At 37.1% G+C, this 22,537-nt stretch overlaps 1 protein-coding gene across 7 annotated transcripts in view; it reads right to left on the bottom strand.

Moving 5' to 3' along the window:
• The window catches only part of MARK3 (microtubule affinity regulating kinase 3), a 75,291-nt gene extending 53,333 nt beyond the window's left edge, over window positions 1-21,958 (bottom strand). For all 7 annotated transcript variants that reach the window (XM_058162774.1, XM_058162776.1, XM_058162775.1 and 4 more), the window contains exons 1-2: window positions 20,927-21,958; window positions 2,753-2,944 (exon numbers count right to left, since the gene is read on the bottom strand). In XM_058162774.1, the coding sequence (XP_058018757.1) occupies window positions 2,753-2,944; window positions 20,927-20,983 (249 nt within the window). In that variant the 5' untranslated portion in view covers window positions 20,984-21,958. The remainder of the gene's footprint in view (window positions 1-2,752; window positions 2,945-20,926) is intronic.
• Between the last annotated feature and the right edge of the window lie 579 nt (window positions 21,959-22,537).

Raw genomic sequence — 22,537 nt, 5'->3', positions numbered from 1 at the left:
AATTATGTAATAAGTTTTTAAATTCGTATTTTAATTGTATATTGCACTGTTTGTTTCACCTTGGCTGTACACCGCCCTGAGTCCTTCAGGAGAAGGGCGGTATAAAAATCGAATAAATAATAATAAAATAATAAAAAGTCTATTCCCAACCACCGATGATGAAGAGGCCAAGGTTGACTGGTTCCATGAAGACCTACAACACTTTCTAGAACTAACACCAAAAAAAAGATGTCCTTTTCATCACAGGAGATTGGAATACATTTTTGGTAGAAGATACATTTTTAAAAGGTAACTGAAATAACAGGCAAGTTTGACCTTGGAGTACGAAGTGAAACAGGGCAAAGGCTAGCAAATTTTATTTTGTAGAGTTTTGTCAAGAGGACATGCTGGTCATAGCAACCACTCTTTCCCAACAACCCAAGAGCCAACTCTGCACATGGACATCGCCAGAAATCAGATGATGTACTTTGCAGTCAAAAATATGGGGAAGTTCTTCACAGTCAGTAAAAACAAGACCTGGAGCTGATTGTGGCTCAGATCATGAGCTTCTTATTGCAAAACTCAGACTTAAATTGACGAAAGGAAAACAACTAGCCCATTCAGATATGACATAAAGCACATCCTTTATGAATAAACAATGGAGGTGATGAATAGATTTAAGGGACTAGATCTGGTAGACAGAGTGACTGAAGAACTAGGAATAGAGATTTGTAACATTGTACAAGATGCAGCAACTAAAACCATTACAAAGAAAAAGAAATACAAGACAGTGAAATGATTGTCTGATGAGGCTTTACAAATAGCTGACAAAAGAAGGAAAGCAAAAGGCAAGGGAGAAAGGGAAAGATATACCCAACTGAATACAGATTTCCAGAGAATAGCAAGGAGAAAGCCTTCTTAAATGAATAATGCAAAGAAGCAGAGGGGAAAAAATAGAATGGGAAAGACTAGAGATCCCTTCAAGAAAATTGGGGATATCAAAGAAACATTTCGTGCATATATGAGCAGAGAAGCAGAGAGATTAAGAGAAGGTGGAAAAAATACCCAGAATAACTATACAAGAAAGATCTTAATGCCCCTGATAACCACAATGGTGTGATCACTCACCTCAAATCAGACATCTTGGAGTAGTCAAGTGGGCCTTAGGAAGCATTACCAACAACAAAACTACTGGAGTTGATAGTATTCCAACTGAGCTACTTAAAAATCTAAAAGATGATGCTCTTAAAGTGCAGAACTCAATATGCCAGCAAAAAAATAAGTTTACTTTCCAATTCCAAAGAAGGGCAATGCCAAAGAATGCTCGTACAATTGAGCTCATTTCACACACTAGCAAGGTTATGCTCAAAACCTTACAAGCTAGACTTCAGCAATATGTGAACCAAGAACTACCAGAAGTACAAGCTGGGTTTTGAAGAGGCAGTGGAACTAGAGATAAAATTGCCAACATTTGCTGTATTATGGAAAAAACAAGGGAGTTCCAGAAAACTCCCATCTACTTCTTTTTCATTAACTATGCTAAAACCTTTGATTGTGTAGAATGCAACAAATTGTGCCAAGTTCTTAAAAAGATGGGAGTACCAGATTATTTTACCTGTCTCTTGAGAAACCTCTATGCGGAGGCAAAAAGCAATGGTTAGAACTGGACATGGAACAACTGATTGATTCAAAATAGAGAAAGGAGTGTGACAAGACTATATATTGTTACCCTGATAATTTAACTTATTGCCAAGTACATCTTGTGAAATGCTGGGTTGGATGAATCACAACCCGGAATTAAAATCACAGGGAGAAATATCAATAACCTCAGATATGCAGACGATATCACTCTTATAGCAGACAGTGTAGAGGAACAAGAGCCTCTCGATGAGGGTGAAAGAGAAGAATGCAAAAGTTGGCTTGAAACTCAATATTTAAAAAACAAAGATCATAGCATCCGGTCCCATCACCTAGCAAACAGAAAGGGAAGAAATGACAGATTTTGTTTTCTTGGGCTACAAGATCACTGCAGATGGTGACCACAGCCATGAAGTTAAAAGATACTTGCTCCTTGGGAGGAAAGCTATGGTAAACCTAAACATCATATTAAAAAGCAGAGACATCACCTTGCCAATAAAGGTCTGTATAGTCAAAGCTATGGTTTTCCCAGTAGTAATGTATGGCTGTGACAATTGGACCGTAAGGCTGTGTTCTGAATAATTGATGCTTTTGAATTGTAGTGTTGGAGAAGACTCTTGAGAGTCTCTTGGACTGCAAGGAAATCAAATCAGTGAATCCCAAAGAAAATCAACCCTGACTGTCCTTTGAAAAACAGATAATGAAACTGAAGCTCAAATACTTTGGCCACCTAATGAGAAGAGAGGACTCATTGGAAAAGACTCTAATGCTGAGAAAGACTGAAGGCAAAAGAAGGGGATGGCAGAGGATGGTTAGATAGTGTCAATGAACATAGATTTGGACAAACTTCAGGAGACAGTGAAGGATGTGTTATGGTCCATGGGGTCATAAATAGTGAGACATGCTGTAGCGACTGAAAAACCACAGTTTAATTTAGCAACATTTAATCAACCTTTTAGTTGTACTATTTTAGGCTAAAACATTTTGTTAGTATTAATTATAGAGAAAAAACACATCCTGTTAAAATTTATATGATTGTATGCAAAGTTCACATTATTTTAATTATTAAAAATGATTATATTAGGAAATTTATCTTGCAAAATCTAAAAACAAAAATGCCAGTTCAAGACTTTACCTCTCTGCCAGTTAGGATGTGTCTGGCCAGTTTCACTTTTGCAAAATTTCCCTTTCCAATTGTCTTAAGGAGTCTGTAATTCCCAATATGAGGCTGCTCATCTGCACAGGAAGCTATAGAATTCCTACAGCGAGCCCCAGACCGACTAGTTCGGGAGGAAATTTCCTGTCGTCCTTCACTGTGAGAGGTATGCTATAATAAAAATAGAAAAAATTAGGATATACTGTGACACAACAAGACTCTAGAACTCATAATTAAGTCGATTAGGAAACACAGAACAAAATATTGTTTTGCAGTATGTTCAACTATTACAGATTTTGTTAACAGCTGGTGATAGCCATCAATTCAGATGACTTTAAAACAGTTCAAGTATATAAGTTATGACAGCCAAATTGAAACTTTGATATTTAAACAGAAAATATTTCTGTTAACAGTTTTGGAAAAGCCAACAAGCAAACACCTGATTTTTTTTACAACTTTTGCAGTCTGTCTATTGAACAATCTCAGTAGCTATTGGGAACAAGATGGATTACACATGAATTTCATACTTTGATTTCCAAAAAGTTTTTTTAAATGCAGTATAATGTAATAGTAATTTTACTATTACTGTTGAATAGTTTAAATCAGTAATACAAATTTAGGCATTTCTTGCAATGATATGGAGAGATTCTGTCGATTTCCACCATATTTCACATTTTAGTATGATGTAAAGTTAATATTTTGCATAATTATTTAAAATCTTTGATAATATCAACTATAGCACTTTTGTTCTGTCTGCAAAAAGAAATAAAACCAAAACCAACCATGCACCCAACCTTTTTTTTAATTAAACTTGGAGACAAAACTAAGTCATTATATTTATGATCATTTCCCACTATTTTTTATAATTGAATATGCAAACTTCATGATTTTTGAAGAAAGTCAAGTCCTCCCTTCTTCCCCACAACCACTTTTAAATAAAACTTTGCTTAAAGAAGAAATTTCAAAATCTTGAAACAGTTTTATACATTAGGTTGGTCCCAATACATGTCCTGTATGACCTTGGATTTTGGAATTTTCATTAATCATCAATACTACATTATTTATTTATTCCTTCATTCAATTTATATGGTTGCCCACTTGTTAAGTGATTATTTTATTCCCAGTCAAGGAAGTCTAGGCTCCATCTATGTAATCCTTCTGTTGACAGGATAAAACATATTTATTCAGAAAACTTTCTTACTTTTAAGCTTACAAAATAAGTTTTATTTTAAGGGGAGCTATTAGCTTCTCTCAGTGAATTATTTTAGTGTTGTAATAATAATTTGATAATTTATCATTTTACCACTGATAGTCTTAAACACCTTTTTATTTTACAAGTGTGATATTTGCTTTAAATATATAATAAACATCCATGTATGGTCAAAATATTTTCCCCAGCTTTTTAATAAGATAAATTAGACAATTTATTGTAAGCATAAACTGGCCATTGCAATATCATATGCAAAGCTTTACAATAAAGTAGCACTGCCATATGTACTATATGAGTCTTATTTTCTTTACAATAATATTCTAGCATCACTGTTTCTTCATATTCTTCCTTATATTTATATTTAGTATTTCCTTTATATTTTTATTTATTTAAAACATTTATAGATCTGGCCATCTTTTAACCAACTCTGGGTGGCTCCCCATCAAAAAATAAAGCAACATATAAAATCATAATAAATCTATAAAACTAAACACATTAAAACATTAACAACAACAAAAACCGGGTAACAAGTCAAACTTCTATATGTGCAGTCATAATCTTATCCCAGCGCTTGGGGAAAATATTTTACAATTAATTTCCTATATTTTACAATTATTCATACTATTCTACATGTCCTTGTACTTCCCCCAAATATTTTTCCAATTCTTTTTCATTTTCTAAACTGATGCAGTAATTTATCTATATATTAATTTCAGTGTTGTTCTTTCTACAAAATAATGAACCATAATGTATTGTAAATCTAAAAGCAAGTAGATTTAAATCTATTGATATATCTCTAAATGTTCTGCAACAGTTTAATCAGGTTTTGTGCTTTTCATTGTCTAATAACAGCAATACTTAAATGAATTCACTCTCCCCAAATTTAATTACTTTAGAGAAATACTGGTGATAGGGTAGACGAAGTTGAGTTTTCATGAATATCATTTTAGCCTTAGTACTGGCTACTAACATCTGATTTCTGTATTGGAATGTGTGCTCAGAAATACCGTATTTATTAATTTATATGATTGCATGTTTGAGTAAGTATTCTGCAACTGGCTTCAGCTGGCAGCCTTCAGGGCTATATTAAAAAAAACAAGATCCTGCAAGTTTCAAATTGGCTCATCCCAACATAATGACTGCTACAAAATCATCAACCTTCATTCAGCGATTGAAATCATTTGTTTTTTGAAACCATTTACAAATGTCAACTTATCACAAACTACTGAAGAAGCTATCCTTGAATACTTTTTGCATAGTGTTCCTTTCCTTGCAATGCTCCATTAGACATAGTTAAATAGCCTAGGATTTATCTTTTAGCCAACTTAGAATTACTTAGCACTTTATGCTACATAATTGACTTATAAAATTTATATAGCTGCCCATCTTATAACCAACTCTTGGCAGCTCTTAATCAAAAATTTAAAAAAAACATACAGTGGTGCCTTGGTATTCAACTGCTTCAAAACTCATAGAATTTGGTACTTGACACATTTTGACATGAAAACATTGTCCTGGTACTCATCCTTTTTTGGGTACATGATTCGTTGTGATAGGAAAAGTGCGACAGCTGTGGAGAATTGACAGGAAGTCAGCCATGCTGGGAAGATTGCTGACATAAGAAAAGGGACAGACAGAAAGTCCTTCCTGGCCAAAACAAAGGATCATGTAGTAAATCATGTGATTTGTTCTTCACTCCTTGTTTTTAGTACTTATCGCAGCTTCTGTAACCAATTAATAATGAATACCGAGGTACCATTGTACAAAAATATTAAAATTATAAAACCAAATACATTAAAACAACAAAACCTGTGCCAAGTCAAACTTTTAGTGCATAATCATTTAATCTTATCCCAATAGTTGAGGGAAAAGCCAGGTCTTCAGAAGCTTTATGGAAAGCTAGAATAGAAACCTGCCCAAAGCCAGAGAACAGTGTAGGAACTACCATAGAAAAGGCCCTAACATCACTAGTCTGGCTAGGGATGGATGTGTGTGTGTGTGTATGTATGTATGTATGTATGTATATGCATATATAGATATAGGTCTTTGGTTATTCGGGTTTTCTCCCGCTTAAAATTGGAAGTGTCTTGGCGACATTTCGACGAAGTCTAATTCGTCATCTTCAGACTGGTGTTATCAGCTTCGTGCTTCTAGGAGCAATGTGTGATCGCAGCTGTTTCTTCCTTTTAACTGCTAGTGGGGGTTTGAACTGATTGGTTGGGGGTTTGGCTGTGCTCTGATTGGATGGTGGGGTTGGCTGTGCCAGACCACAGCTGAAGCCAGACCGCAGCTACATCATTAGCCATTCCAAACCCCTCCAATCCATACATGCAGCAGACTGACACCCACCATGAAGATGTAGCACGACCACGAACGCGAAGCCAAACAACAGCAATGCAGCTCACCAACTCAAATCCCCCTGGCAACTCAGATTAACCTGAACACAACCAAGCCCCCCCCAAACAGAACACACCCCCAGCCAATCAGAGCACAGCCAACCCCACCATCCAATCAGAGCACAGCCAAACCCCCAACCAATCAGTTCAAAACCCCACTAGCAGTTAAAAGGAAGAAACAGCTGCGATCACACATTGCTCCTAGAAGCACGAAGCTGATAACATCAGCCTGAAGATGATGAATGAGACTTCGTCGAAATGTCACCAAGACACTTCCAATTTTACGCGGGAGAAAACCCGAATAACCAAAGACCTACATACAAACACCCGCGAAAACCTCAGAAACAAACATATATATAAACATATATAACATATATATATATAATTGAATATCATTGGCATACTGATGATATTGAAACCTGTACCAATGGATGATCTCCTTTAGTAGTTTCACCTTAAAAAGGAGCTATGAAAGGCTGGAGCCCTGGGGAAACTCACACTGAAGGGGCCTAGGGCTCAACCATTCCTTCCATACCAACATCAACTGAAACCAGCCATGGAGAAAGGAGGAGACTGACCATAACACTCCTGACTCTCAAAGCCAATCCAGAAAGATATCAAGATTGATGATACTGAAAGTTGCTACAAGGTCCAGGTGGGCCAGAAGCGTCATACCACCTCTATCTCAAGCCCTCCAAAGATCATCAACAAGTGTGACTAATGCCGTTTCAGTGCTGTACTCCAGCCTGAACCCAACTGAAAATGTCCAAATAATTCACTTATCCAGGGCCCTTTGTAGTTGTGCACCAACCACCCTTCAACAACCTTCCCCAAAGACTGGAGACTGGATAAAAGTTATTCAATATTATGGAGTGCAAGGATGGCTTCTTGAGAAGGGGATGCACAACCACATCCTTCAGGACAACTGTATCATTCCTCCTACAAAGAGACATAAATCACTCAAACGTGGACTTAACCATGTTATTTCCCAGCAAGCCTTAATCAACCAGGAGGGGCATGGATTCAGAGTACAGGTGGCAGAACTACCGATAATAGTTCCAAGGACCCTGTCCATTTCCTCAGTAAAAACTGGCTTCAACTCCCCCAGATAAGAAGATGCAGACACATCTCTATCACCTCCAATAGATCTTATTAACTTTCAATTAAGTAAACATTATTCAACATTTTCCCCCCCCGGTGACAAAATATTGTCACAGAAAAATGTATGTAGAGTATGAGTTAAAGTAAACATACATTGAGGAATCAGCAATGTGTAGAGAAGCATAAGTAGCTGAGATAAAAAGTGACAAAGTCCCCTTATAAGAATCCAAAGTAAAGAATTCTAGATAAATTATATAATCCTAGGTAAATAATATTTGTAAATTTCACAATTATTTCACTATTCTATTTTAAAACATCCAAACTTACAAAGTATTCATGGAAAAGATTGGTGATTTTACTAACTACCTCCTTCTTAGCAACTGGATATAATTTTAGTTTCTGGTGATCTACAAAAAAATCGGCAAACTAAGAAGAGAGAAATAAATTTGATAGTTAATATATTCAAAAGACAGAAAAAAAGCCTGTTTTTTGGACAAAAAAATATAACCCACCTTTTCACAAAAGTTTTCCCCTACAGATGTTCCAGCATCCTTTTTCATTAAGAAATAGGCGTAGTGAAAGCAAGAAGAGAAAAATAAATAGAAATAAACTTGTCAAAAGGGGCAGTTGAATTTTATTAGAGGGATATTTATATATTCTTTTTATTGAAACATATTTCACAAAGTTATAATAAGGACTCATTAACAATGATTAAAAGAGGACATTATCATTAACATGCATGATAAACTAGTGGCTATTCTACAGAAATACTAAGAGATCAACAATTAAAACACATGGTTGGTTATAAACCTGCTAAAAGAAAAAAAATACTTTATCATAGAATGGTTATGAAATGCATTTTATTTTATAGGAATTTGTATTTATTGTCCATCTTTAAAATTTTATTTATAAAAATCATTTCCAGAGGTCAAGTTCATAATTACTTCAAAATATGATAATTATTGTTAATTATTAACAATATACCAATACCGTGAATTAGTTTTATTATTAGTTTGTCCAATGTATGTGGCTGGGCAGATTTTGCATGGTATTTCATAGTCTCCTCCCGTACATCAAAGGCACCACAGATAAAATCAGCAAAATTCTCCACAAACACAACATCAAGACAGCCTTCTGCACAGACAAAAAAATAGCCAACATCTTAAGAAACCCCAAAGACAAGATCCAGCTAGAAAACCAAGGAGTCTATGAAATACCATGCAAAATCTGCCCAGCCACATACATTGGACAAACTAACAGGAGAATAAATGCACGCATTGCAGAACACAAGAACGCAGTCAGAAAAGAAGGAAAAACCTCCTCCCTTTTCCAGCACCTTAAAACCACAGAACATGAAATTGATTTTGAAGGAACCAAATTAATCTGCAAAAGTGAACAGTATAACAAAAGAATAATTATGGAAGCCATTGAAATAGAGAAACACCCCTACAACATGAACAAACGGGACAACACCTCCCGCCTACCAGACATCTAGAAACTAGCCTGGTCAACAAACGAGTCCCAGCCACGAAAATTGACACCGGATCCAGGATAATGCACAACGCCACCACCAATTATCCTCACCAGATTCAAACTGAAACCCACCCCACAGACGAAACACAACCACCATCCAGAAGCCAGACCATGCTGGCAGCACTGGCTGCTGCGCCCCCCTCCGATCCCCACACAAAGCAAGCTGACACACGCCAGGAACACATGACAAGACCTCAGACTCGGAGCCAAACCAAAACCCATGATGTTGCATCACAGCCATCTGCTCAAAACATCACATCACAGAACTCCAGAGGCCACAACACCAAAGCTCAGGAACAAAAGACTAGGACCACACCCACACAGGATGCTGCAAAACAGCTGACCAATCTGCAGGCACCCACTCCATCTACCAATAAAAATGCAACCACACAGCCAACTGGCCCGCTCACAGCAACACTCCCCACCTCCCCACCAGTATTTATAGAGAGATGGCAGCTCAGACCACGCTTTGTTCACACAGGCATGAAGCCGAAAGCACCAGCCTGAAGATGATGAGTGAGACCTTGTCAAATGCTGCCAAGATACCCTCAACCTTACACGGGAAATGACCTATGAATATGCCAAGACCTACATACATATATATATTCATATATATATATATATAGGTATTCTTTTCTATTGTAATCAAAAATATTGAAACACTAACTAAAACTGATTTAGACTTTTTCCTTAATTATCCTATAGATAAAAGAAAAGTTATTATATCCTATAAAATAATAATCACTCAGTGATGTCTGTTAGTTGCAGCAAGTAACTTTGAATACAAAGGAGGATCTGGTCTTAACTACATATGACTTTATCTAACCTCTCCTAACTGACCTTTTGACATCAAAAACATTTTTCTAAAAAATGGATAATTACTGATTTCATTATACAGATTTTTAAAATAAAATGAATTTATCTGACTATGCAGATTTATAAACAAAATTTTTGCAGATGCAAAAATTGCAGATGCAATTTAAAAATTGCAGATACAATTTATAAACTATTTTTCTGCTAAAAGCTGAAATTAAACAACAGAAGACACTTTATTTTTTTCTGAAACCATACAATACTATTTTTAAATAATATGCAAGAAGTCAATTTTCTTTGATGACAGATACTTTTTATACCAAGATAAGGAATGCAGCAGAAACATTTCCCTATTTACAACATGACATTTGAATGGTGATTATTAGTTCTACTCATAATTTATCATATTTTCTCAATATTCATCAGCAAATCCTTATTTGTTACCTATCTTCTATTTTTTTTAGGACTTTTGTCTTTAAAACAGGCAGCCAAACATTCAGTAGCCAGGTGCCACACTTTTTAAAATTACTGGTTTGATGACCATGGGCAACAATGAAAGATGTATTTTAATGCCTCCTACCCTGCATCATTCTGAGATTTCCGCCCTTTTTTGATGTCCTAAATATCAGGGATGATAGGATGGTTATAAAAGTTATAAACTAAAGAATTATGTTGGGGACAGTGTACAACACAATACTTAATTGAAGTAGAAATTCAGTGCAATAAAACCACAGTTTTATTGTAAAAATACAGCAGAGTTTTGTCACAATGAAATTAATTTTATATTCTCTACAGCAGGGGTCACCAACCTTTTGGACCTCAGGGACCATTACATTCATAATTTTAAATCCCGTGGACCACTAATATGATCTGCCTAATGACTGGGTGGGTGGGTGTGACTAGGTGGTCATGTGACTGGGTGGGCATGGCCAACTTGATGTCACTCATGTTGAGGGGGGCCTCACTGGCCTCTACTCGCCCCTCCCCTCCCAGCCACTTCTCACCTTCCTGCCTGGGTTCCTTAGGGCCCCAACAGGAAGCAGTTGTTGGAGCTAAAAAGCCACCATGAGAAAGAGTTGGCAAGACAGCTGGCTCAGTTCAAATTGGATCTGACCGAGAAGGCGGCTTAGCAGAAGCACCTCATTGAGAGGGGCCTCTGGTGGCTCAACAGACTAAGACAGTCTGTTTTTAACACAGCTGCTTGCAATTACTGCAAGTTCAAGTCCCACCAGGCCCAAGGTTGACTCAGCCTTCCATCCTTTATAAGGTAGGTAAAATGAGGACCCAGGGGGGCAATAAGTTGACTTTGTAAATGGACAAATGGATGAAGACTATTGCTTAACACAATGTAAGCTGCCCTGAGTCTTGAGAGAAGGGTGGGATATAAATGCAAATAAATAAAAAATAAAAAATTGAGGACTACAAGCATAGGCTTTCCAAGCAGAGGGAAGACCTGTGGGAGTGCAAGGCCAGGTACTGACGCCTGGAGGCTCAGCGGCCTGAGATGGTCAGACAGTTCCAGGCCAGAATACAGTCTCACTGGAACAAGGCTCTCTGGCTCTTCGCCACCAGTAGCACTTTCCCCCAGCCTTCGCCCAAAGCCCTGCACCAGGAGGCTGAAGCAGACCTCAAGTCAGAATTTCTGCCCCCCTTGGACCCACACAAAAAGATCCTGAAGGGGGAGACTCTCTGCAGTAACACAAGCATTCATTGCACGAATCCGGCCCAGGGGCCGTAGTTTGAGGACTCCTGATTTAGTGCAATATAAAAAATGCAAAGAATTTTTCTGCGGATCACCAGAATTGTCGTGTCCCACTCCTCCGCTGATGGCCGGGTCAGGGAAATCCGAATCAGGCTTGCCTCTGCAGCTCTGCCCAAAGTCCTAGCAAAGTCCTCAGAGCAGGCAGGAGACCAGAAAGTGACTTCAGCAAGATAAGTTCGACTTTGCCTGACTCAGAGACTGCCAGAAAGCAGATCCTTTATATAGGCCATGGGGTGTGGCTCCATGACTCAGCACTCATTAAGGCCTGCCCCTCCCTTCCTTCTGTTGCCTCCGCCTATCCAATCTTCTGATGTGAGGGTCACTCCAATCAGCTGTTGGAAGTAAACTTTCCTCAGGCTCACATGCTGTGGAGGAGGGGGAGGGGTCTAGCTGCTCCGTTTGCATGGGCATGGAGCCAGGGCTGGGGCCGGGGGATGCTCCCTCCTCTGCAGCCTGCTTGGGCATGGAGCCAGGGCTGGGACCAGGAGGTGCCCCCTCCTCTGCAGCTTGTCTGGGCATGGAGCCAGGACTGGGGCCGGGAGGCATACATTCCTCCGTGTTCGGGAGCAGATAAGCAGACCCCAGCTGCGGTGAGAGCGGACAAGACACAACAAGAATTTTCTTGCAGACCACTAGTGGTCCGCAGACCACCAGTCGGTGAATGCTGCTCTACAGGACATATAATTACTCTGAATTTCTATTTCTTGCTTACCAAGATTTGGTATGGACAGATTTCAATCTTCAGACATCAGCTTTGTTATTTTGTTAAACCCCAAAATTATTTATTATTTTGAGACAGATTCTGGAATTCTTCGGATCTACAAATACTGACTGTAGAGAGATTATCAAAAATGGAGAGGATACCTTTTTATATTGTAGGCATGTGACAAACATTCGGCAGGTAATTTCCAAAGTGACAAAAATGCTTGTCCAGACTTGCTGCTCAAAATGTTGAGGCAGCATATCCTCTCAGAGATTTCCCATGACCACTTCAAGGACCTCCCATATTGTGTGAGTCAATTTCAGGAGCAATCTCAGTGAGTGTGACCTGAATCAACTACATCAAGCTTTTGAGGCCATGACATCTGGACATTTAAAATATCGGTTCAAAGGAGTAGTTTGGCTACTTCATGAAGCACCCCTCCAAATACATACCATTACCCTACTGAACAATTGGGAATAAGAAGTCATTGTCCATATACTGCAAATCATTCAGCATTCTATCAATGTTTACATGTTCTGTAGATTAGTATAAACAGACGGTGAGATTAAGATGTGGATTAAGCCTGGGATACTTCAACATCATTACATCACACGTTGCCAGTTTTGGATTAGTATAGATTCACACCTGATCAACCCATACCACTTACTCACTTGAGGCACAAATGGCCAAGCTTCACCTACTTCTCATTATATGAAATATTACCGTAGCTTTCTTCAGAAAGCTCTAATGCTAGGAAAGGTGAAAGCAAATCAAAGAAGAAATCAACCAATAGCAAGGGGGGATGGATTCAGTTACAACAATGATGGCTGCATGACTGGAGGACTTGAAGGACCAGTTAGGGACAGATCATTATGGAGAAAATCCATGTGATTGCTAACACAATCAAATGATGGCACATCATCATCTTTACCTTGAATTCCAGAATGTCATACCAGAATCATGTTAGTATGATAATCTTTAGCAATAATCTATGCAACCTTTGAATTTCTATTCATTCAATTATGTTTCTCTAATCAGGTGCTCTTCAGTCATGTTGGACTAAAATACTACACTGGCTTGAAATTTTGAGGTGCATTTAATACAAAAGACCATTAAATTATCTGTTTCTGCTGAACAGTTGAATTATCTACTTAGCTTTTTCCCATGTACAAATCTACCTTTTGGATAAAAATAAAGTTTCTTTTGTAAATAATCTCTAAAGGAAATATGCTTGAGAGGCATACATATTGGACCACTACACTCACTTGCTTGAGATGAGCAGCTATAGGAATTAAATAGTGAGGAAAAAAAGCAAAAGAGAGATATGAAACAGCTAATGAATTTGTAACCAGAAGCCATGCTGTATTTTAAAAAGTAAAACAATGTTCAGTAGAATATAACCTCCGTTCTCTGGATCCTTTTTGTCTTCTGTACAATTAGCTACAGTATTAAATGCTGCTAAACTAATTGACCGGATTCAGTAGGTGATATTTATCAAAGGATCATCACCTTAATATAAACAGTTCGACTTTCTGAATACATATTTTAATATTTTTCTATATTCAAATGTTAACAAAATTCTTCCCAACAAATATTTAAATCTGAATTGAAACTACTGCACTACCACAAAAAATAGAAGAGGAATAGCATATTCAGCAACCACTAGGCTAGCGACATTGATCAATAAAAATAAGCAGCTGATTCAGCAACATGGAGCTCTTCCTGTCATCTCTCAGTGTACTTTATTTCACATGAAAGTTTAACAGCATAGGTCAAAGACAACATGCATTCCAAATATAAAATACTATCCATAGCCAATCACAAGACAGAACAAGAGTGACAAAGCTGGGCATCACTATGCCAAAGAGAAAAAACTGGGGATAATTCATTAAATATTTGCATTATGTATCTCCTCATAGCCCAGGGGCTTTATGGCTCTTAAATTCACATTATGGGAGGTACTTTTCTTAGTTTTCATTTAATTGCATCAATTTATTTATTCATTAAACTTTTTTATCGAAGTAACTCTAGGTGGCTTACAATAACTAAGAATCAATTTTAATTTTGGTCATTGGTATACTATAACATTATTATAATAAATAATATATAATAATTAGGTACTATTAATTACAAAGCACTCTTATTTCAACTTTAAATTATGTCATATATCTGAATACCTGAGTTAAGAATTAGCAACCATTTTGAGGTAGGAAGTGTATTTGGAAAATTGAGCACATACCATGGTCAATATCAGAGAGTGGTTAATGGCTACTGTAATGGACATGACCAGTTATATAATATCAATTTACTAGAAGGCAAGCTGATGAATGTGCTCTCTGACATCCCTTCCAGAGTCACAGAACATTCTGGACCACCTTATTACTTTTCACTTTTTCTATGGAAGTGTGGCCAAGAATCATTCTTCAAGACACAATTCAGTAGAATGGCATCCCCAGCCACCAAAATTTCTATAACACTCCTCAGGTATGCAGGCCCTGCACCTTAAGAACAATAAAAAATACCATTAAAAGTGGTTGAACTCTCAAAAGGCTTTTATATTCTTACATGAAAATATAATACTCCTATGGGATCTCATCACTGAAATCTTGGGAAATTTTTGTAATTTTTATTTTCAATTTTACATACTTGGATGACTGCCCCATTTTACAAAATCGCATGAATGCTGGAAAAGGATGCCAACCATGTTACAAATGAGAATATTACTAGATACTAATACCTACAGCATGCCAATTTCATAATATTATTTTTCTAATTAAAAAACAACAACAAATGAGACTTGTTGGATGCCAAGAATTGTGTCCATGGGCATTCTTGTACTCAAAATGCACATTTCCCATACTTGGATTTATCACAAAATAAATAATGAGATAGTAAGGAACTGAGGGGATCACCTGCACAAAATAAATAATACTAAAACAAATTAGTTATTTTGCATAGAATAGCTTCATTGTTAGCTTCATTGTTACTTACAGGAGAGAGAAAAAAATGCTGCTTTTTTTCACAATTGATATACTGTCCCAATCATGCCAAATCTATTCACTGATCAGTCTGTTCACTGATCCGACCACATTATTACTGTCATCAACACTTAAATGTAAGTATAGCAACTTAAGAGTATATAGGCAAGCCTGATTCATCAAGAAAACTGTCAACCTAGGTCAGTTCTTATTCAGCTATTGTTAGAAATTATGTATGAAACCATAATAACATCCAATAGGCAAAGATCTGGGATTTGTTAGAAAATATCTTTTTAGATTTCAATTTCATTATGCAACATAAGGCTACTTTAAGAAGTCATTTTTTGCCCCCAAATTTCTCTTAGAGATAAATCCCAAAGATATGTTAACTTGGGAACTTTATTTATTTATTTATTTTGTCACAACAATATATGTAAGTATCATATAAAAAGATTATATAGTATATAAACATATATATGAGTAAATATTAGGAGGTATAAGCATATTTATTTATTTATTTATTTATTGCATTTGTATACCGCCCTTCTCCCGAAGGACTCAGGGCGGTTAACAGCCAATTTAAAAGATACAATAAATATACAATAAAAACAAAACTAAAATTTATATAAATAGTGGCCAAAATTAAAAACTAAGTAATATAAAAACTAAAACCCCATTTAAAATTACTTAATCAGGCTAGCCCAACTCGACAGAATAAAAGAGTCTTCAATTCACGGCAGAAAGTCCAAAGGTCGGGGAGTTGGCGAAGCCCCGGAGGCAGCTCGTGTCCAGAGGGCAGGAGCCCCCACAGAGAAGGCCCTACCCCTGGGCCTTCTCTGTGCCTACCCCTTCATATATATATATATATATATATGATATATATATATGAAGAAAAAAAACAATAGGACAGGAACGGTAGGCACATTTGTGCTCTTATGCATGCCCCTTATGGTCCTCTTAGGAATGGGGTGAGGTCAATAGTAGAAAGTTTTTGGTTAAAGCTTTTGGGATTATGGGAAGAGACCACAGTCAGGTAGTGTTCCAAGCACTGATGATTCTGTTACAGAAGTCATATTTTCTGCAATCTAGATTAAAGCGGTTAACATTAAGTTTAAATCTATTGGTTGCTCTTGTATTATTGCAATTAAAGCTGAAGTAGTCTTTAACAGGAAGGACATTACAATAGATGATTCTGTGAGTTAAATTTAGGTCTTGTCAAAGGCGACGGAGTTCCAAGTTTTCTAAGCCTAGGATTTCAAGTCTGGTGGGATAAGGTATTTTGTTGTTTTCAGAGGAATGGAGAACTCTTCTTGTAAAATATTTCTGCACACGTTCAATTGTATTGATGTCAGAAATGTGGAACTTAGGAATGTAAAGGTCAAATATCAAGTCTAATCTTTTATTTATTTATACAAGAGTGTGTGTGTGTGTGTGTGTGTGTGTGATTCATATTATTTAACTGCTTTTGAAAAAACCCAAAACACCAATAACAAAATGCTGTGAAACTTCCACATTCCAATATGCAAATTGGATAATGTGAATATAACTGTTAAATATCCCTAAAATGATAAATATAATTTATGCTTGATTTTCATTCCCAAAACAACTGCATTAATATTAACTCCATCTCTAATAAACTCAGTGGATTGTTTTTCTTCAGTTCTATCCTGTCAGATTCTGAGATTGCCTGGACAAGTCCCTGCAGTTTTCTTGGCAAGGCTTTTCAGAAGTGGTTTACTACTGTCTCTTTCCTAAGGTTGAGAGAGTGTGACTGACCCAAGGTCACCCAGCTGGCTTTGTGCCTAAGGGCGGGCTAGAACTGATGATCTCCCTGTTTCTTGCCTAATGCCTTAACCATTAGACCAAATTGGGTCTCCAGTGACATTGCTTCCAAGTAAAAAGCCATTAACACTGCATCATGAAAATAAATTATATGTGATTATATATTGGTTGTGACTGCCAGTGACTGAAGCAGTTTATAAATTCACAAAGATGCATCAGCAAATACACTTGATTCACATTCTATAGCAATGTCCTAACCTCTGCTATATAATTTAAAACCATATCATTTAAAATAAGTCACTTAGCATAGGCAGTTTGATTTATGAATTAACAGTACATAATTTACTATGAAGACCCTGGACTACTGAGAAAGACTGCAGGCAAAGGCACCACCACATTGGAATACTGCATTTTTTTCAAAGAGTGATACTGATAAATCACTTATATTTTATTATTTTTAATTTAAACACAGTAACTGATCTATGACACATTTCATGGTGCCATAGCAAAGTCTGCTTTCATCTAATTATTTTATGCTACAAATGGGTCTTTTAATAATTGAGCAAGATGTATAGTTAGTTCACTGTGCCCATAAAAATACAATTCAAACACATGCCTTATAAAAACAATGTTTTCAAAATTACAACAATTCAATTTTACCCAGCCTGGGGTTCTCCAGAAGTCTTAGACTACAACTCTGCTTATGTTCAACTAGCATAGCTATTGACTGCACAAACTAGGCTTGATAGCAGTTGTGGTGCAATACATCTGCAAATATCAGACTACGGAAAGCAGGCCCAAGCCACTGCAAGAATATAGTCTAGAAGAAACTCAGTAACAAACTAAATCTGTGTCTTGAATGCCTGGCAACAGCCTGTAGTTTTTTTGGCAACAATTTCAGAAGTAGCTTGCCAGTTCCTTCTTCCTAAGAGAGAATGACTGGCCCAAAGTCACTCAGCTGGCCTTATGCCTAAGATGGGAACAGTTTCTTAGTTTCTAGCCTGATGCTTTAACCACACCAAACTGACACTCGATCTAAAATAAATTAGGTTTATTTTAGGAACAGTGCAGACAATGGGGTGTATAGATGTATGTTAAATATTCTTAAGAATATTGTGTAAAAGAGTTATTTCCATGTACAATCAAATGAATCTTTGATTAATGGACCATTTATGTAGAGGGGCTCCATCTTTCCCAAATGTCATTTAAATAAACTTAATGGAGGTTCTCTATTTTTAAAAATGCTTTGTGTAGCCTACTTTGGATACAATAGTCATGTCCAATATTTTGTGGAGGTGTTTCCAGTGGTATCAAAAATGTATTAAACTGGAAGAGGGACTGGCCATTAAATTTAGGTTTCTTTATACATCCCCCCATGTTTGACAGCTATAGCTGGCAAGGAAAATATCAAATGTGAAAGCCACCCCCAGGATGGATGTTGCAAGTGGAAAAAATATTGCTAGAATACAAATGAGCATTTATTCATGTTAAAATATGAATGAGAGCACTGTGTACAGAATCTCACTACAAAAGTCAAATTCACTTGTAGTGACACACTTGTGTTAAGTAATGTTATTTGTTTTAGTCTTGGTGTGATGTGCAACACTACTCACTATAATTTTATGCTATTTCTGAATCAGACTACAAAAACTTGTTCAACACAACAGAAATAAAAATTCTAAACAAATTGAAATTGTTTATAGAAATGATTATGGCCAGCGGTTTTAAGAAAAAGTAATCTGCTACACTAATATATACAATTTCACTTTAAAAAATACCAGTATTGTACTACAAGAAGCAAGAATAATGCTCATTCAGCATTTTTTTTAGAAATCAATGTGAAATTGTAATAAACATATTTTCTAGTAGCTGCTGCAGAATACTATTTTGGAAAATGCCACCCAGGCTCCATTGGATAGCTTCTGTATCATTAGAAATAACAAACTTTTAAATAACAAAATACTGAATTCATAAGAATTTGATAAGATGCTTTTCATTTTAAATCCATTTCACTTAAAACTTCTCCACTACAATTGCCACATTTATAATGAGAAGTATTTCAACATTAGGTATTAAGGAAAAAAGCAAGTTTATATAGAATTGAAATTACAGATATACATTCTGAAATTTAAAATGTGTTTAGAAGAATCGTGTATTCCATTCCTGTTTGATCAAAGACAGGCCAAAATTATATTAGCTTCATTCATAAAAGTAGTCAGATTTGCCTACTGCTACAGGCCACAATACAATTACAGATAATATATTAAGAAACAAAGAAGCATAGAAAATTTGCTCCCCTATTTTCTAAACCCCTACTATGTTTTTTCTCAAGGTACATGCATACTTCAGATTGATAAATATTCTCTTCTGAATAACAATGGTACATTAATAAGCTATTTAAGTATACATATACTCTGGAACTTCATTAATTGTATTGGGAGTAGAAAATAAGGGCAATCTTCATACATGACTTCTAAATTACATTAAGTGATTGATGTAAACAACACTGAAAGATCTAAGGAAAGTCCATATGAATAATCCTACTAAATAATTCTCAGAGTGACCATCGTTTACAGAAATATCTAATTCTGAACAATTTTATCTAAAATGAAACTGAAAGCTTGAACTGAAGTTCAGAATGTTCTATAGCTGAATTTTTGCATTTAACTTTTGCTGAACACAATTCTGCACGTTGTATCAAGAGCTAAAGTAAACAAAGGAGAAAAGTTTCATCAACAATGATAGTGAATATAAAACCTTGATAATACAATTGTTCTAAACATATTTTCTTCTTGTGTCTAAACCTGGGTCAATCACATTCAATTAATAACAGTGAATTGATTAAAAAGCCATTATAAAACATTCAGCTATATTTAGCATTCCTACATTTAAAATTCTAATGAAACTTAATGTTTTCCTTTCTTGGAACCTAATAAGCTTCTAGTTCTAGTTTACTATTAACTTGCAATCAAACAAAATACAGATAGAAGTACCAGTATTTATTTCTTATGACTTAAGATCTGTATCAATCAATATGTTTCTTCTACAGTCCTGACTTCTTTGATTATCTGTTAAAGTGACAGACCAAGACAAATGCTTGGGTTCAAAATACAGTCTGCTTTTCATTTTAAATTTCCACAAAACATGTTTTATCTGTGCTGTTTGACACTGTTAAAAATACCAGATTTTATCCCAAATAGAACAGAATAGTGTTTTTTTCAATATGCATGAAATTAGGAAATGTACAACTTAAGGATGGATAATTCCTCTTCACTACCACCCAAAAAGAATCAACTGAATATTACCCAACTGAATATCAGTATCAAAGTTTAAACAGTTAAAGGAAATACAAATTATATATATTTATTTACATTATCTGTCACAACAAATGACCCAAATGTATTCATGAACCCTTTTTAGCAATTAATACATTTTATGTCCAAGAACGTATGTTCTCCATTGTGTTCTGAAAACATATTTTTAAGCATGAGAAGCTTATTTTGAAAAAGAAGTGAGAGAAAAAGCAGGATTCCAAAAACAATAGAAAAGGAAGGTTATAACAACAAGCAGGCCTCATAAGACTTTTCTTGCAATTGACATTTTGCAACAAGCAACCTGTAAAAAATAACCATTATTGGTTGCTACGGTAGAAAATTCCCTATGTAATATTAAGCCATATTTTAAATGAACAGAGACTATTTCTCTATATGCTATCGCTTTACGTTGATTTTTCCCCCACTGAAGACAAAAGGTTTTTTCATTAATCTAAGGATCTGCATTATCACTTATACTTCCTATGATAGACATTAATTATTAAAATAGTATTCAGTTACTATGAAACTACACATTAATGAAGAATCCTTAAGCGCACTCACGTTTTCAGTGTCCCGTTCATTCACCGTGGGCAATGGAGTTCTAGTAGACATTTTCATTCACTTAGCTGAAGCACCGTTTGCAATGGCAAAATCCAACTATTTATTATATAAAAATTTAAAAAAATCCTAACACCTCCCTCCCTCCGAACACATATACATATATATTTACAAAAAAAAAGTGATTTTACAGCATGATAGCAGTTATCAAGTGCCACCATCAAAGGAAAAGGTAGTACGGGGGAAGAAAAATTTGAGTGATTTTTTTTTTTTCTCCACCACCGCTACCCCTCTTTCTCATCTATCTTCCAGTCTGATAATGAAGCATTATATCCCCCTGGGAATCTTCAGGAATCATCTTATAGACAAGATTACGGTCTTTAGAAGGGAGGGACGATGACAGATTAGAGGAGATTCTCACCAAGCACCAAAAAAAAAAGGGGGGGGCAAAAATTGTCCGGCGCCGTTAAGAGGAAAGAAAAAAAGCGGAGAGCCGGGAAGAGATGGGAGCGGGTAAAAGGCGAGAGGTGTAGGACGCTGCAGCAATACGGGTACAGCCCAACTAGCAGGCTGCTGAGGAAGAAGGGGGAAAGCAGCCGCCGCTTTCCCCGCAACCACTGTGGGCTGCGAAAGAACCACACCACCCAAGAGCTGGTCAAAGGGAAGCGGGCCAAGCCCTCAGCCGTTTTCTAACTCTACACGGATCGCTTCACCGGGCCTCGGGCTCTCATGTCTTAATCGCGCCCCCTCCTCTTCCTTCTTCTCCAGGAGAACTCCCAACTCCTTCGCTGCCTACTATACCCCCTATCCCGAAGGGGAAGGCTCAGACCCAAGGAGAAAGACCTTCCCCGTCACAGCCTGGAGGCTTGGCCGGGTTGGAAACACTGAAAGAAGAGAACCCTCTGCCGCCGCCAAACCAGCTCCCTCGGCTCTCTCTCTCAACCAGTAGCCGCAGCAGCAGCGGCGGCGGCAACAACGCCGCCGCTCCCGGATGATCCAAGATGGCCGCCCGGCTTCCTCTGCTCCTACATGAACCGGAAGAGACCGCCCCTTGCACACAAGGACAGGCAACGGGGAGGGGGGAAGGAGGAGGAGGCCGAGGGCGCAAGCGCAGGCGTGCGTGCTTGGTTCGCCTCTTGTTGCTAAGGTGTTTTGGCGGGGTGGAGGGGGGCGGTGTTGGAGGAGGAGGAGGAGGAGCGTTGTTCGCGTGGAGGGAAAGGCGAAGCCTATTTTTGACAGGCACCCGCACAACTTCAGATTCTCTTTTTAAGGTTTCGATCATTTTTAATTAACCAAACTGGGTGCGAATGATTGGGGAGGGTGGAAATCGCACGTGGGGAAAAAAAATAACTAGCCACGGTTAGCCTCCAACACGAGAAATTTAAAGGGAATTCTTAGTTATCTGGAAAAAGGTGATCTGTATAAGACAGACGAGGTCTTCGCTGCTCCAGAGGGCAGCCCGGTGTCCGTGAGTGAGGAAAAAGCAGGTGTTCGTCTAAGAAGTTGGTGGTAGGGAAAAAGCAGCTTTGGTTTCCTAACAAACCTCTTCGGAAATAGTGGATTTATCTTCATTGGAATGATTTAAATCGAGGTTAGGGCAAACCGTTTCTCCTG

This window comes from Ahaetulla prasina, chromosome 1, assembly GCF_028640845.1.
Source record: "Ahaetulla prasina isolate Xishuangbanna chromosome 1, ASM2864084v1, whole genome shotgun sequence".
Lineage (NCBI taxonomy): Eukaryota > Metazoa > Chordata > Lepidosauria > Squamata > Colubridae > Ahaetulla > Ahaetulla prasina.
The sequence above is the reverse complement of the archived record's forward strand: the minus strand, read 5'-3'. Positions and strand labels throughout refer to the sequence as shown.